Here is a 13,120-nt window from a genome sequence, read left to right as displayed (position 1 = left end):
GACATCATGGATATACGTTAACATAAGCAATAAATTATGCATTTGATTATAAGGTTTATATTTATAGAAATTACCTGCACAGTACAGGCGTTTATGGGTCAAATTCTACAAGTAATTTTACATTATTTTCAGCTGAGGAGGCACAACTATGCTTTCTCACATACATTAATAAAATCACACTACATATAATATTAAATACTATAGCTACACTGTAAAAAAATACATATAAAAATATGGTACAGCGTGTCATTTATAAAGTGTGAAATGCATTGTGGGAGAAAGAACTAAAAATGGTGGGAAAAGTTAAAGAGAAAGCAGAAGAAAATGCATAATCTGAATAATCTGGTACTATTAGGGTGAGGGGTACTTGGATCTCAGAGAGTTAAACAGTCACATTACTTCAGTATCAGGTTTATTTTAGGAAGTTTAGAGGTTTTCTTAGGCTTTAATCACAACAAACACACACACACACACCTGGCTATTTACTGCAGGGGATAATCAGCATATCAGTGGCATAAACACTGTGGCAGTAGGTGGTAATGCATTACAAGAGTGCACACAGGTGTACGATGCTGAATGTGGGTCTCTGTGTTTGAAGATAACAACCTGCTGACCATCTGTGGCTCCTCTGCCTGCCGCCTGCTTGATCCAAATCACATTATTTTAGTGTGGCAGCAGAAGGCAAAGAATCACAGATCAGGAAGAGAAAACACATAAGTCAGTACGGCAGGCTGTTAGCTCACAGCCCACATCATCCACGAGATTATCAAACTCTCAGGCTGAACATCAAGGTCTCTCAAGGACATTCATACCCAGAAGCAGCACGCTTTTCAAAATAAAACCGATCAAAGGTACCTGTTTGGAATCATGGCTAATATCCCCAGATGTCTAACGTTCTCTGACCTGCAGCTGCACTCCAGGTTGTAAATTTCCCATTTTTTCTTGGATAATACACAAATCTAATTAGTTTTTTTCCACATGAGATTTGCGTTGCCTCATTAGGTAGACAGACAATCTAATCTCTTTCAGACAGGTGCAAAGAAAATGACATGCTCATGGAAGTTTCATTGCTTTTGACCTCTGGGAGTAAAGAAATTAGATTTACGTAGCATAATTCACAAACTGACAAAGTACAGAGAAGGTGAAATACTGAGAAAACACCTGAGAGGACGAACTAAACAAACGGGTTTTAAAGTAGGTTAGAGACAGACCTCCATAGTCAGGATCTACTCATTAATCTGCTCATTAAACTGACTCATTGTCTCTGGGGGTAAGTGGGCTGTTATTTAGTTCTGGAAATGATGCCAAATCAATAACATTAAACTGCAATTTCCAAATAACCAGCATAAATAAAGACATTTGAGGTTTGATACCTGAAAAGTGGACTGCTCTAATAGGCTGCATTAACACACTGACAGGGTTTTCCCACAAACAGATTTTTCAAACCCACCATTCGGGTGTTAGCCAGTAATAAAACAGCATTAATTTTACAGCAGGAAGGTTTGTTTTCACATCCTTCACTGAAGCACATTAAACATTTCTCCTGGTCAAATGCACAGAGCAATGCATACATTTCTGTCTGTCTGTTAATTAAAATTAGCAGTTAATTATTATGATGCAAAATAAGTGACTGCACAAACATTCACCCGCTTCGAGTCACATCCAATCATCACTGAGCCTTTATGGATAGGGCTCAGATGGGCTTGCACATCTGGACAGCACAATCTGACTAGACTCGTCTTTTCAAAACTGCTGAAGCTCTGTGAGGTTTCAGGTCTGGGCTTTGACTCGGCCACCTTGAAACATTCATTTTTGACCTTAAAGCATTTTTGTGTAGCGTTTGCTGTTCATTTTATGTCACTGTTCTCGTGCAAATTAAATCTCTTCTCTGAGACTGACTCAGATTGTCTGGCAGGATCTTCTATGATGTTGTTTCATTATTTCTCCCTGTATACTTATAAGCCTCTCAGGATCTGCTGTAAAGAATAAGCCCACAGCATGATCCTGCCACCACCATGTGCTGTTTTTGTGTTGACGTGCAGCGTAAAATACAACATCGAGACCCATTAAAGTGAAGAAACTTCTTAGACTTGTGACCTCGGAGTGTCCCACATGCCCATGGGGGAATTGTAGTTGAGATTAAATATGAGATATGAGCTTTCTTTTTGTCACTCTCTGCTAAGGTTTACACTGACTGTATGCAGAATAGGGCTGGACCATATCATACCATTCACAGTAATACCGCTATAATGTTCAGCAACGAAAAGGAAATGAAATATCGCGATAGAATATGGGTAAAACGCGCATGCGCAGTGCCTTTGTTTACATATGCACATGGCGGCGATGGAGAATGAGAAGGGCGAAAGCGTAACGTTGAATGAAACAGATGAACCAGAATTGGTTTGTAAAAATGCTGCAGCTTCAGTGGTGTGGAACTGGTTTAGCTTTCGTCTGTCAGATACACAACAAAGCACTATTTTTGGTAGCGCATGCTAGCGGGCCGTCGTTATTACCGTATTGTTTGGAAAATACGACACACTTAAAATCAATCCTTTGATTTTTCTGAAAGTCGACAGTGCCCCTTATAATCCCGTGTGCCTGATGTATGAATTCTGGTTGTGTTTACTGACCTCGAAATGATTTTATGTGCACGGCGCTCGGAAATCTTTCAAATGTTTTAGTTGATGCTTGATGGATTGTTGGAGCATTACGGCTATTGTAGGCGGAGCCTCGCGGAGTGATACGTACTGTGCTTCAACATAATATTACCGTATTGTGTGTGTATAACCTCTTTTTAAGCTTTGTGGATATTATACATGGTTATGCTGAGGATATGTCGGCCAGTTTCCACTGGAAATGCCTTTTGGTTAAACTGTCAGCGAGGAATTTGCATTTGCACTGTTAAATGTTTATATAACTTTAATGCACATTAAAAACAGCTGCTTGTTTAAGTAAAAATACATAGATTTTTTTTTTTGCACTAATAAAGTTGTGGAGTCGTAAAGTATTTTGTCTAGTGTCAATTATATCGTCAGTTATATCGTTATCGCAAATTTTCAAATGTATATCGTGATAAATATTTTTGGTCATATCGCCCTGCTCTAATGCAGAATCTCTCCTATTTCGGCTGCTGAAGGTTTTAACTCCTTTAGAGGTGTCTTGGTGTCCCCAGCTTGTCTCCTTCTGGGCAGATTTACACATGTGCCATTCTCCTTTCGTTTCATAATGACAGATATAACTGAACTCCAGGCGGTCCTCCGTGACTCTGAAACGTTTTTTTTCTCCATCCCTTGACTTTCACTTTTCAGTAACCTTTTCTCTGAGTTGCCTGGAGTGTTCTTTTGTCTTAATGATGTAACTGTAGCCATGAATAACTAATGATTTTCAAGGCGATCTCCACATCAGTAATTGTAGCAACAACTGGTTGAGCCTTGGTTGAATTCTGCCGGGTGCCATATCGACGCTCATCCAACACGAAGGTAAACAGAACATATGAAGTAGAGCTCTGCACACAGTGGAACCATAGACTCGATATAAAACTTGGTTGTATCTTGGTCATTTCAAACCAGACGTGATCATCAGTGTTGGACATGACTGAGAATCTGAGGGATAAATAACTCACAGGTTCATTATACGGGCCACCAAGCACCAAGTAAAATCCTTTAACTTTACACACAAATACACACTGTTCACCTGTTTAGTGTGTTTTGCACTGACATGTTTGCAGGAAGGAGACTTTGGAAGCTGCTTATTAATGAAACTCTATAGGGACTCTTTAGACAGGACTCTGCACGTCGAGGTGATTTCTCTTACAATCAATCAATCAATCAATCAAGGCTTTATTCGCCACGTGCAGGTTGCCCTGCAGTAAAATAGGACCTCCCCCAGACATCACATGGGGATACAGGTCGGAGATCGGTAGCGTTACAGAAAAAAAACACTGAAATATACACTACAATGGGAAAGTACAAGAGTCCTCTACTCATGCTGGGGTCCTGGGAGGACAGCATGAGAACAAGAGTAATATCAGGTGAACGGGCACAAAATGCCCACATTTTGATGGCTAAATTGCATATATAGAGGGAAAGGTCTGGCCATGAGACAATATGAAAGTCATTTTTTCTTGAAATAATCTCCAGGCTTACAAAAATGAGAACACTCAATGTTTTACAAAACTTACAGTGACTGTGGCACTAAGCCCGAAGCTTTGTGACCCGTTTAAAGTTTGAATGATGCCTCTGCAATAAGGTATGGCCGAGAGCTAGGGCTCCAGAGGAGTTTATTTATTCCAGTGAAGTTTTCCGAGGTACTTTTTTTGTGAATCTCAGAAAAAAGTGATGAAAAAAATGATGAATTGCTATAAAAAGTCATCGCCAGATTTAGGTGCATGTTGTGATATAACTTTTGCGGCAGTCCTCTCAAAGTTTCCAGACTAGTTTAATGCAGAAAATATTACAGAAGACAACAACGTATACACTGTGCATCAATTCCTTTTTATAGTCACACCCAAGTACAACAAGACAAAATCCTTAATTTCTTTCTCTAACACTTACATTGAAAATTCTTTTTTCGTCCCCAGGCTGTACTTGGAAACATAGTCTCAGCTTTTAACTGACTGCCAGTCTTTTTGTTTCTATAGCTGAGACCTTAAAGATTTACCACAACATGCCAACGTCCCATATGTGACAGCCAGTCACGTCATGCCTCAGATTTTAACACAAAACTTCTTATTTTGTCGCAGAGTCATTATTTATTTGGACTTTTTGTGACGTAAGACTTGGTCTTTCTCCTCAGGTCTAAAGAAAATGAGCAAACTAAATAAAATAAGGATGTTTCTTATGCCTTTAAGGGGTTGAATATTCAGTCTTGTTCCCCATGCCAATACGGCATGCATCAGACGAACAACTTTGCTACAACAAAAGAACAAAACAGTTTTGTCAACAACATTTTTTATCCCCAGCCACAGTATTCACAAGGACAGATGCAGAAAAAGTGCATAATCCGAGACCTTTAAAGGACTTTGAGCCCGGGGGCCTGAGATGGACCGTAAACAAGCTTTTGGCCACAATCCACAAAAACAGAAATTAATGTTTTTCCACAGATGAAGTCGGAGTCATCCATAAAACATTGGCAAGCTGCCCGCCAGGATGGTCATGCTGTTGTGATGACAATGGCATTGTTGTCTGTCATATTTCCATAATTCCTCTGGGTGAGCGGTGCACAGGGTGAGCTGATGGGCTTGTTAAACAACGAGTGAAAGTCAGCGAATGAAGACTGAATTCTCATCAGCAACCTTTTGTTATTGGATCTCAGTGACGCGTCCAGTAAAAGCGATGGAGCTCTTGGTAAAAGTAAACATGTAAACAGAAAGAAATCAGGGTGTAATCGCCGAATATGGACTTGAAGCACAATTTGAAAATAAAGTAAATAATTGTACTTCTGCAAACTTAACTCAGCAGCTCGCATCTGCTTCCAGAGCTGGATGGTGAGCAAAAAACCCCCAAAAAACAAAACTAATTCCCTTCCATTTGAGCCGAGGAACAGAAGAGCCCGAGGGTCTTTCAAAGGCTAAAAGTGTTCTCCCCGAGACAGTAATTGAAAGCCAAGAGTCCTGCTTCCTATTCAGCTGAGCCCCAGCAAAGCTCAGAGCTCAGGCTCCATCAGGAGAAAGCCCATCCATCAGAGGGTCATTATCAGCCTGATTAGTCCCCTGCTTTACTGCCCCGTAATCCAACTTTCAGGAAAGCCTATTGTCCCTGAGACGCCCTGGCATCGACAGCTACTGTTGCTGCCCGGATGGCGAGCCTGGAAGGACAAAGCACTCCACACAGTGCCACGCTCCAAAATTAAAAGATTCATCGGCCCGAGTTTGTTAAAATCCAGGCAGAGCTAATAATCACTCAAGGCTTTATCTTTGGGCGCTGAAGGAGCAGTCAAGGTTCATGAAGTCTTTATTGAGAGCTTTATCTCTGGATTTAGGCTTTTATTGCCTTTGATCGTTTCTACTTTCCATTTTCTCTGGTGCATCACTACTTTTGATTTTGTGATTTACAAAAAACCTTCCTCAACTCGATGCCTTCAGTGTTTAGCTTTAGGTGAAGCCATGTCTCGTATATTGTTGTAGAAATTTAATATGTAGAGAAATCCTGTGAGGCATCAGTAAACTACACACAGCACGATCATGTTTACCAACCTAACTGTTTGATTCAATATGTCACGAAAAGGTCAAAGAAAGTGATTTTGGTTGGAGGCGTACACTTTAACGCGTTTTATAATACTGTATTCAATAATACTCGCCGTGTACGCTGTAAGGCTAAAAGAAATGCTGCACTATCTCAGAAAACCACCGTTAATAATGACATTAATTGAACTGCTTGGTTGCTTGCATACTGTGAGCCAGCTTGCAAAGAAAAGGAGATATACACATGACTGTCCTGCACTGCTGTCTGCCACTGTTTTATTACAGCACTGTGCAAAAGCCTTGAGCCACACCCAATTTCTTTATGTTTTTCTAGGAAAATGGGAAACAAATGCAGCAATTTATTGAAACGTGTGCAAATAGAAATAGAAATACATTATAGGGTAAAAACAGAGTTTTGTACAATTTCAACAAGCCTGAAAGCCAATATTTGGTGTGACCACCTTTATTCTAAATGCTGTCATTTCTTAAGGTCGTCTTCAGCTATGTTTTCGGGATCATTTTCATGCTAAAAAAATGAAACCAATTAGCCAATAATATGCTTTCCTTTACTGCGTGGTGGATAAAAATCTGTACTTTTCTGCATTAATAATTCAATTTTAACGAGCTCTTCAACACTACTGGCTGAAATTTAGCCCTAAACCATCACCGAGCCTCCACCACTGTAGTTCTCGGTGTTATGCCTCTCTCTTGCTCTTCTCTGTATATATTGCCAACGATCTGAACCAAAAATGTATCGCTCCATCAGACCCGCTGCCACTGGTTTTCAGTCCAGTTCTTGTGTAATTTTCCACACCTCTGTCTTTTCTGTTTGTTTCCCTTCTTAAGAACGGCTTCTCGACAGCCACCTTTCCACTGAGACCCTTTTTGATTCAGTTCATCCCTTGACTTAGGCGTCTGTTTTATGCTTGAATGATTTATGGGTCATTTATTAAGTGCTTCAACAAACAAACAAACACATAAATTCCTCTGAAAATGGTCATGTGCAAGGACTGGACTGCAAATTGGTTCAGAAAGCCTGGAGCTTTATTGCTCAAGAGAACGTTAAGAGGAAAGTATGGCTCATTGGACACAAACTCTAATATAAAGGATGGATTTTTGCAAAAAAATGTCATCCAAAGTGTTAGCATAACCACTCCTTGATAACCAACCTGGGCAACGTCACCAGCAAAATACTGTAAATAAAGAAAAAGCAAAACAATTTCTACATAATGAGAAATAGAAATTCTGAAAATTTCTGCTTTTAAGTTCATCAACTTGGAAAATGAAGTCCGTAACTTTTAAGGCTCAGAGTTTAGTTATAACATATAAAACTTCCTCGTACAACTGTACAAGACATGATAAATAAGGCCTTTCTTTCTTTAAAAATGACTGTGGTATCTGGTACTCTTCTCACATTCCTCTACTGTCTTTACTATGGTAATGTACTCATGTAGATCAAACAGACAGGAAGTGGGGACAACAATGCAGCCGAGACTCGTCCAAAAGCTGTTGACATAAATCACAGACATTCGTTCAGCTTTCGGTCACACTCTCCTGCTCTTCCTCATGCATGACAGAATGCAGCATCAGGACATTTTACAGTAAATGGAGACTGGTATGTGTGAGTGTGTTGGATGATATTGATTTACAGAAGAGGAGAAAGCAGAGGAGTTGAGCCTGAAGCGAACCATCTGTACAAAGCCAGACAAACAGAGCTGCCCACCTAAAATCAAACTGTGGTGACTGTGTGAGCTGGAAAAAGTCTTCTATGCTACACAAAATGACGTGGGATGTTTGTCTTGTTGTTTAAATTCTTTTGTTAAAGATATGACACATAGTGTGCACTTTCTAAAAATCTTATTTTTTAGAGCCCGACTATTTCGACACAGGAAAGTGAAGTTATCAAGTAACAACAACAAACTCGGCTAGTCTCCAGATCTGAAAGGTATGGGAGCTCGTTTCCGCTCACTTGTTACACTTTTCTCAAGAGATTATGAGCTCAGTCACTGGTTGCATATCTTAGTTATTACAACATAGTGTTCATTTTGTAAATGATGGCCCCTGTTTTCCCCTCTGTGGTAAAGAAAACATGTCCTTGGCCCAAACAATCTTCAGAAGCCAAAGGTTAGACGTGTTTGGACCTCAGAAAGTTTATAATACACAACTTCAAGCTTCAATAAAATGTAAACAGTTGGGTTATAAAAACATTTAACACTCTGACCAGTTGATATAAAGGAGAAATCAGCCATAGTGAGCTTTTTTTTGTACCATGCTGTAAACGATGTTTATTTCTGCTGTAAAACCAGGCATCACTTTCCAAAATAATATCCTCACTCTCAAGTTTAAGACTGCGTACAATGAATGGAGTGCAGACACATGCAGAGATGCACACATTAATATCGCTGACTTTCATCTGTCTAGATGTCTCAGGCATTGGAAGCTTGTCCCCCTTGCGTGCCTGTGCTAATGCTTAGTAATTCAGATGCCAAATCTGTCTCAGGCGAGACACTCCGCTCCCCTTTCGGTCACAATGGTCAGGGCTTTTTGCAAGATAATTGCATCCTTGTCATAAAAAAACCCTCACCAGGAGCGATGAAAGAGCAGGACTGACGGCTGAGATTTTAGAGGCCTGACCTGCTCTTTCTGTAACGGTGGTTAAGCATGTGGGGGTCAGACTGCGCCTGCAGGTAACGGCTTTTTAGAGCACACTGTGTGGACAGGTCGAGTGAAATCAGGGTGATAAATGCTAAATTTTGGATAGCTTAAAATGGTTCAAATAGAAGGAAGGGACATTAACTCTTTGGATGTAATCCCTCTCAATGGGGAATTTAAGAGAAGGTCTCCTTTTTCTCACAAGCCGTGTTAGCTGAAGCCTAAAGACTTTCTCTGGTGTCTGTGTATAATACAGGGTAGCAGGTCGATGGGGTGGCACGGAGTGGAATTTTCCTCAGCTTAAGTTGGGAAAAAACATGCCAGTAATTAAAATAATTTAAGCTGCATGATCATCCTTCAAGTGTGGCGATTCCATAATTTTTTGTGCCTCTGTTGTTGTTTACTTTGTGTTCCCTATGTTACTGTTTTCTTCAGTATCTTCGTGTATGACTCTTTTGGACTTTTACTCAGTCTTCTTTCTGAAGTCTCAGAATTACAGCGATGAAATGACCTTTAAAGACAAACGTTTGACCTCCTCGTCCTCCTTGTTTGCAAGCTCCAGTAAATGATTCTACAAATTACCTCCGAGTCTTGTAAAGTATTCCTCGTGCACTGAGGAAATCAAATCTGCACAGCACCACTCTGAGCTCTACGATGAGTCAAATTATCTGTTGTAGGACTCCTTTGTCATGGTTTGGAGTTTCTGTTTAAATACTTCCTGTTTTATTTTGAAATCTCGTTCATACGCCTCAGTAAATTCTACTTCCAGCATTGTTTTGTTTCCTGTGTTTTGTACAGTCAGTATGATTGGTAGACACACCTCTCCATGTGTTTGTCTTGTCTTCTGTGTGTTTCGAAGTGATCTCTTTGTGCCTCTCTTTGACTTTTTGGGTTTTGCTTCCTTTGCTTTGGGTGTCTGTGCTGGTTTTCTATATATGCACGACCCCTGTCCAGGTTAAAGACCACATGCTAGATTTTTACTTTGCATCCTGTACCTCACATTCAGGTCCTCTCATCCTTGCTGTTCCTTGGACTCAGTAATTTTGGCTTTGAGGTCATTTTCAAGCTGCAAGATGAAACTGGAAGCAATGAGAAGTCTCACTGTTGGTATTGCAATGAAAATATCCCCCCCCAAAATTCACAGTGCTACATGTTGTTATAGTTTTGATTAAACATCTTTCTCTAACGAGGTTTTTAAATTCTAAACTGCTGAATTAGAGACAGAAATCATTCTTTGAGCTTACACGTAAGGCTTGATGTGACTTCAATCTTAAACCGATTAATAGGCATTTTTCTTTGGATTTTATGCTTCCGAACATAAAAGCTTCTCCTGCTGCCAGAGGACAAGTGAGAGTACGTTTCCACTAAGAGAAACTGAACTGTAAAATGGGTGGAAATGCAAATGAAATTCTGTTTACACTGCTGATATCTCAACTCCCATAGCAATTTTGATTTTATAAAGCAAATTTTGGAATAGATTTATCCGTGTAATTCTCCACTGATATGGCTTCTACGCCACGAATATTAACTATAAAAGAATCATTTGAGTGTGGGTGCTGTAGATAATGTCTTTTTTTTTCCACAGCTGCTGAAGCGTATTTGCATTTAAATTCAATTTTATTGCACATTACAAACATTTCTGTGTGTGTGAAGTCTCACTTTTAGTCACATTCTGTGTGATTTTGGGGGGATTTGACTCATTTCCTGAGATGATACGAGAGGATTAAAAAGAAAAAAGAATCAATTGCTCTGGTTTCTCTCGAAGCTACAGTTGGTGGTGAGGTGCTGATACTTCGAGGTGCAGCACACTGATGTGACTCAGCTGTGTACCGTCCAGGAAAGAACTTCATCCAGTAATAACAGATGATCAATGCTGCAGTTTTTACTCTGCAGAGATGTTTGAAGTGAGCCACTGAGCAGCAGGACAGCTTTAGATTAAAACCAGAGAGCCTTTAAAACATCTCTCTTTGAATCTAAATGTATGTCAGTGGTGCTTTTTAATTATTACTTCCTGTTTAAATTTTGAAAGCAACCATGTCGTGCATCAAGTCGTGTGCTAAAGTTGGACGTAGAGATTGCAAACGTTAAAATAATAACTGGCTTTGTTTGTACAGCACCTCCCAGCAGCTCAGAGTGCTGTAACGTTTAAGAAACACACAGATTGTATAAAATCAGCAAATATGACTTAAAGTTAAAGAAATTTAAGGGGGGAAATAAATTAACACACAATAATATATAATAAAACATGTTTTAACTGCCATTAGCTGCACTTGAGGAAGAGCAAACATTGGATGGAAGTCAGTAATGTGGATATCTGGTGGAAAAGCAGCTCTTTGAGCAGCTGCTTAAAAGCTTTAACATGCAAGAAAAAATGCTTCAGTCTTATTATATAACAATAGTGTGCAGCTGTCACTGTCTACTATGGTATGTAATTACTATTGCACTATATTGCTGCTGCTGGCACCTTGTGGTGATAGAGTCACACTTTAAACGGAAAAGTGTGTCATCAGTTACATTGTTTGCACTGATAAATAACCTCCTGCAAGCTACAATCACCAACAAAACACTGTTGTTTTCTACATCATAATAAATATCATTATTGAAAATTTCCAGGGGTCCAGGTGGTGGGACAGCAGCCTACGTTGAGACCTGTCTTATCCCAGTCACGTCCTTCAAATCTTCAGAGGACCACACGTCTTAATGCTTGACTTCAGGTATTTTTAAGTCTTGTCGTCACAGGTGTGTAAAATCAGGCACCTAGCCATGGAGCCGGCCTTTACAAGCATTTGTGAAAAAATGTGTCGTTTTCTAAAGAGCTCAGTGAAGTTAAGCGTGGTATTGTAATAGCTAAACTTTTTAAATTTTATTTCATAAATTACAGCAAAAAACCCCAAAACAAACAAGAACACAGCAGAGCATACTTTAGGGTGTGACCAGCATGCAGTGCCCACTGGTTTCTCAGCCAAGCTCCTGATGTCTGTTTTTAATAGGGGGTCACAAAGAGGCTTCATCCCATGGGTGCTGTCATGCTGGCTATGTGCACGCCTTTATCTTTCTATATACAAACTAATGAATTATGCTGAACTATGCAGACTAATCTTATTAATTTAATATTTTTAAATCTATGTATAAATGTCAAACATCAGGCACGAAGCATTAATCCTTCCCCTCGTTCCATCCTACCTTGTGGTGTATTTGGACTCTGAGCAGAATATTCTTGTAGCTGTGGCCGTCGTTGACCTGCAGCACCGCCCCGTCCTCTGCCCCCTCCGAGCCGTCGTGGATGTACTGAATCTGTTCCCGTGACAGCTCCTCCAGCTTGAATCGGCTGAGAGCGCGGTCGCTGTGGAGACGGGTCAGCCGGCCATAGCGGGGCGGCTCAAGCACCATGACCAGAACATCGGCTGCGTTGTCAGGGTCGTCGACCTGCAGGACCGACTTGGTGATGGTTGCCAGGCTGCCACGGCCCTCCACGGTAAGAGGAGAGAAGGTCACGACTCTCGGGGGCTGGGAAGGATTTTAAAAAACAGGAGGAACAGCTTTGAATATAACCTGACAGCTGTGAAGGACAGAGGTAGATTTGATTTAGGAAACATACAGCTTAGATACATTTTAACACTTCTAAAGGCTGATAGCAGAGGGGGATACAGCAGTTTACCCCAAACACACTCAAATCATCACATGATGTATTTTCTCCCAGAGAACTGGGACACGGGGGCTGTGCTGACGCCAAGGGAAATGAAGAAATGAAGGTAAGGCGGAGATGAAGCTGGGCGCCTCATTAAGCTGCACTCAGCCATACCTGGAGCCTCACCACAGATGGCAAAATGCTTCATCTTGCTAACAAAGCCATTTTAGGAGCACCAGCAGGACTGGGAGGCCTCGCGCTGTAAACAAGAGCATAACTTTATCCATATTCTTCTTTACACTTTTAAAATGAACCGTTCTTCTTAAAAAAATAAAATCTATCTAGACTAGATGTCAAACCTCCACCTCAAAATAAAGCATATGTAAAAAAAACAACCTGCCATTGTTCTTCCTCTTTAGATGTAAGAAGTAAGGACGACTGGAGAGTGTTCACCTGATCCAACGGGGATATACACTCTTTACCACATGCACTTAAATGCTTTTCCAAACTACAGAAAGTATTACTTAAGTTTAGAGAGAAATCTACTCATAAACAGATGGTGAACAGCCTGAGATCACCCTCGGTGGACTAGCTCAGGTTCCACACGTACAACCCTGGTCTCGATATTTTTGACTGTAGAGATCTCTTCCTTCTCCTGG

General features: G+C 40.4%; 1 protein-coding gene across 1 annotated transcript in view; it reads right to left on the bottom strand.

Annotated features, from left to right (window-relative positions):
- Positions 1-13,120, bottom strand: part of fras1 (Fraser extracellular matrix complex subunit 1) — a 164,668-nt gene that overhangs the window by 78,537 nt on the left and 73,011 nt on the right. The window contains exon 18 of the mRNA XM_013910201.1: positions 12,017-12,340. Coding sequence (XP_013765655.1) covers positions 12,017-12,340 — 324 coding nt within the window. The remainder of the gene's footprint in view (positions 1-12,016; positions 12,341-13,120) is intronic.

Source organism: Pundamilia nyererei, unplaced genomic scaffold, assembly GCF_000239375.1.
Source record: "Pundamilia nyererei isolate P.nyererei 1_Seehausen unplaced genomic scaffold, PunNye1.0 scaffold00038, whole genome shotgun sequence".
Taxonomy (NCBI): Eukaryota; Metazoa; Chordata; class Actinopteri; order Cichliformes; family Cichlidae; genus Pundamilia; species Pundamilia nyererei.
The sequence above is the reverse complement of the archived record's forward strand: the minus strand, read 5'-3'. Positions and strand labels throughout refer to the sequence as shown.